The 4604-nt window shown below is 52.5% G+C and overlaps 1 protein-coding gene across 1 annotated transcript; it reads right to left on the bottom strand.

The window, feature by feature from the left end:
* Nucleotides 1-2392: 2392 nt before the first annotated feature.
* Nucleotides 2393-3756, bottom strand: LOC147959093 (uncharacterized). Its single transcript, XM_087532460.1, has 6 exons — nt 3736-3756; nt 3465-3649; nt 3008-3390; nt 2760-2932; nt 2605-2667; nt 2393-2509 (listed from the first exon to the last, which is right to left on the bottom strand). The coding sequence occupies exons 1-6, from the start codon at nt 3739-3741 to the stop codon at nt 2393-2395; spliced, it is 927 nt and encodes a 308-aa protein (XP_087388586.1). The 5' UTR covers nt 3742-3756.
* Between the last annotated feature and the right edge of the window lie 848 nt (nt 3757-4604).

Genomic DNA, 4604 nt, shown 5'->3' with positions numbered 1-4604 from the left:
CGCCATCTCCATCTTTTGGAGTATCCACCATATATATGTCATATGACGAGGTGGCCTTCCAGCGCTCTACAGGTGCTGGTTCTTGTTCGTCTCCTGCATCGTCGTCCATGCCATCGATGTCTTCGGAGTCGAAGTCAAGCGTGTCGGTTAAGTCGTCGACAGTGGCTACGAAGTGGGTGGTGGGTGGGCTTTGAATTTTTTTCGTCGTCCGTATCCCAACCTTGCTGACCATAGTCCGGCCAGGGCTCTCCTGATAAAGAGAGAGACTTTAGAGAATTCAGGATGTCGCCGAAGGGCGAGTGCTGAAAGATGTCCGCGGCAGTGAACTCCATGATCGGCGCCCAATCGGATTCGATCGGTAGAGGCGCGGGGGCTCGGAGCTCAAGGAGGAATCCGGATCCACAGAGTCACGGGCCATGCGGAGTGCGGGGCTAGAGTTCGGCTCAATCACCTCTGAGATCGCAGCCCCTGAGGCAGCGTCCAACCGCTGATCCTTGATCGGTGCAGTAGGCTCCGAATCAATGGTCGGAACCGATGCGTGTGCGGCCTCCAAGGCGCTGTTCGGTGGCAGAGCTATATCATGCCCATCGAGACAGTGCGGCACGCTTGGCTGTGGCTCGAATCCGTCGAAGATCAAGTCCCCGCGGATGTCAGCCGTGTAGTTTAGGCTTCCAAACCTGACCTGATGGCCAGGGGCGTAGCTTTCGATCTGCTCAAGTAGGACTGAACTCTTGCCAGGAGGTGAGCCGCGTGGGGATGCCAGATCGGAACTCGAGGGCCGCTGCCCATTTAGGGTTACGTGGCTCGGTGATGTAGAACCACCCCGATTGCCACCCCTTTATGGTCTCCACGAAGGAGCCCTCGAGCCATGTGACGTTGGGCATCTTGCCCACCATGGCGCCTCCGCACTCCGCCTGGCGGCCGCTCACTACCTTCGGCTTGATATTGAAGGTCTTCAGCCATAAGCCGAAGTTGGGGTTGATGCGGAGGAAGGCCTCGCACACGACGATGAACGCCAAGATGTTGAGGATGAAGTTCGGGGCCAGATCGTGGAAATCCAGGCCGTAGTAGAACATGAGCCCCCAGACGAATGGGTGGAGAGGGAATCCCAGTCCGCGGAGGAAATGGGTAAGGAACACTACCCTCTCATGGGGCCTGGGGGTGGGGATGAGCTGCCCCTCATCTGGGAGCCAGTGGGCGATGTCGTCGGGCAGGTATCCGGCTCTCCTCAGCTTCTTGATGTATCCCTCCGTGACAGAGGAGACCATCCACCTGCCTCCCGCTCCGGACATGGTTGGAGAGGGTTGAGGTGGGAAGTGCGGACTTGGGCGCTGGAGCTTGAGTGTGCGAAAATGGATGAGCAAAGGAGGAAGAAGGCGTGGATGAAAAGGTGGACCCTTATCCCTTTATATGGGCGGACGAAACTATGCGTCCCCACTAGCCTGGTAAAACTCGCTTATCCCCCAAGCGCCGTAATCGATGGCGCGGTTGGGTTACCCACGCCCGTATTGATGAGAATCCCGTGATAAGGGGACACGATCTCTGCTTTGACAAGACGTGTCAAAAAACTGCCTCGCGTTATGTGTGGGGCTAGTTAAAGGAAACAGTTCGAATAATCACCGGGCCATGGCATAATGCCGTGTTGCCAAAACAAATCAGCAAATTGGATTTGTGGAAATATTATTCTCTCTACGGTGGTATGTGGAACTTATTTTGCAGGGTCGGACACTATCCTTGTATTCAAATTCTTCCCTGGTGTATTCGGAGGAGGAACCCGCCTTGCAATGCCGAAGACAATACTGCGCGCCGGACTCATCGTCATTGAAGCCTGGTTCAGGGGCTACTGAGGGAGTCCTGGATTAGGGGGTCTCCGGACAGCCGGACTATATCTTTTTGCCGGACTGTTGGACTATGAAGATACAAGATTGAAGACTTCGTCTCGTGTCCGGATGGGACTCTACTTGGCGTGGAAGGCAAGCTAGGCAATACGGATATGTGTATCTCCTCCTTTGTAACCGACCTTGTGTAACCCTAGCCCTTTCCGGTGTCTATATAAACCGGAGGGTTTTAGTCCGTAGGACAACATACAATCATACCATAGGCTAGCTTCTAGGGTTTAGCCTCTCTGATCTCGTGGTAGATCTACTCTTGTACTACCCATATCATCAATATTAATCAAGCAGGACGTAGGGTTTTACCTCCATCAAGAGGGCCCGAACCTGGGTAAAACATCGTGTTCCCTGCCTCCTGTTACCATCCGCCTTAGACGCACAGTTCGGGACCCCCTACCCGAGATCCGCCGGTTTTAACACCGACAATAGGTCATTTTGGAGCTAAATAGGTCATTTCTTAAGCTAAGTATGCATTTGTTAAGCAAAGCACTAGGGAAAACTTACCGTGAACCCGTAGGTGAAGGATCGGGGTTCTTGCTCGCGGTAGTGGCAGACGGAGGAGGATCGGGGTTCTTGCTCGCGCCAGTGGCAGACGTGGATGCTTGTCGGGAGTTATGCTGCACAAAATTAAAGATCATTTGCAATGTCTCGTTAGCATGATGCAACTCAAATGTGAAGACTAATAAGTAATGTCCATTCAAATGAAACTCACCGTGCCCGCCGGAGCAATGACTGGCATCGGCGGAGGAGTCTGACCGTTCTTCTCACACATGGACTGCACATTTGGTTTTGACGAGTCAGTCATATTAGTTACTAATGAAAGGAACATTACATGCATGATTTAGCTAATATGCAGAAGAAACTTACCGCGAAGAGCTTGTATATGGCCCGGTTAGCCAAGTCGTTCTGGTTCCTCTCCTCCAAAAGACTAACCGTCCTCTCCTCAATCTCCCTCTCCCTCTCTGCCGCCTGCCTCCTTTCCTCCGCCGGAAGCTCCTGGGTCTTCGCTCTCTCTTCCTCAATAGAAGCATGCAACACCACTCCTCTTTAGCATTGTAATCATCGACGGCCGCACACATAATGTAATGGAGGAAAGGTATCTGATTCTGTATAACTAACCTTGATTTCAAGATCCATTGGCCATGGATGAGGCCTTATCTCCAGATCGGAGCTCGTCTGGCGCCTCTTGATCTGCGGGAGAGTGCTAGTACAACGTATTAGTCCATCCCCAATGGCTAACAAGCCATGGTACCTCCCGCCACCAGATATCATCACCAGCTCTGGATCAATAGGCTGGCTCGGGTTAAAGTCCGGCCCTTTCCTCGCCTTCCCCTCGTCTCTGTACCTCACGAGCTTGTTGTGGGAGGCGCGGTTGGTGAAGTTCTTTGGATCATCAATATCAGACTCAGAGAATGCCTTGGCCTTCTTATACGGGGCACTATGGGCCATGGCATAGAGGTCGAACAGCTCTGGCACATCCGTCTTGTTGTTGTCACGCCTAAAATAGAGGAAAAAAGTATTAGTTAAGGGCTCAAGCTAGCTTGAAGAATGAATTTGCATGAATCATGAAGCAAACCACATACCCAGTTATTCCCGTACTGATATAGGTTGACGCTGCCTTGATGATGTGGCACATAGCTCATTTTGCCACGCTGATCCTTTGCATTGTTGTGGGTGGATAGCCATTGGGGAGAGCACCACTCATCCACCAACGCCTCCCAACAATCCAGCCTATCCACACACCATCTCAGGGGCACCTAAGTTAAGTAAGAGAAATTTGAGCGCTACGCCTACGAATCAAATCAAGGAAACTAAGTACAAGGCCTGAACAATAGGTAATTACCTTCATGTACTTCTCCTTACTCAGATACTTTGTGCGGCACTTCGACTTGGACATCCTAATACCAGTCGAGGCGAAGTAGTCTCGAATAGCCTGCGTCCGAGCCCCGTTCCGCCAGTTTTGAAGTAGGCGCCTGCACTCGACGTCGATAACCCGAGCCGCAACCTCCTCCTGTACCTCAGCACACCTGTAGAAGGTCTGCAATCAAACAAGAAAACATGGATTAATACAATCACTAGGGTTTCCAATCAAACAAGAAAACACAACATAGACGAGAGAGGAAAAATTACCCAAAACGTCTGGATCACAACGTCGGCCACCGTGTGGCACTCGACACCGCCGATCCTCTCCCATGGCGGGGCCGGGGCAGCCAAGTAGTGCTCCCAGGTCATTCCTAGCTCTGGAACCTGGACCTCATCGAGCAATGTGACCCACCCTGGGAAGCTCTAGTGACAAATCACACCAAGGACTGTGTTGGGCCTGCGGACACCATGACCATGTTTCCAAGACCTACAGTATGACAGGGCTAACGCATTAGATATTCGAAGAAACGTGAAGGCAAAAGGTTAAAAAAGAGTAAATACACTTACTTCCCCCCATCAGGCGTAATCAACCACCTCTGGTCAGGGGTCGCTGGGGTGGGCGGGATCTTTGTACCACTCTCACTATAGCTATCAGAACTATAGCCACCCTCGCCACCATCAGCATGGCCACTCGACTCCGGCCAGTCCCCTAATCAGTTCGGCTGCGACATAGCCTGATCCAGAGTCTCGTGGGACGGAGCCTCTAGGACCGGAGTCTCATGAGGCGAAGGCTCGTCGGCCCGAGGCTCATGGACCGGGGTCCGAGACGGGTCCACCTCAGGCGGCTCC

This window comes from Triticum urartu, chromosome 7A (assembly GCF_056163025.1).
Source record: "Triticum urartu cultivar PI428250 chromosome 7A, HENAU_Tu73, whole genome shotgun sequence".
Lineage (NCBI taxonomy): Eukaryota > Viridiplantae > Streptophyta > Magnoliopsida > Poales > Poaceae > Triticum > Triticum urartu.
Note: the sequence above shows the minus strand (reverse complement) of the source record. Positions and strands in the feature narration are given on the sequence as shown.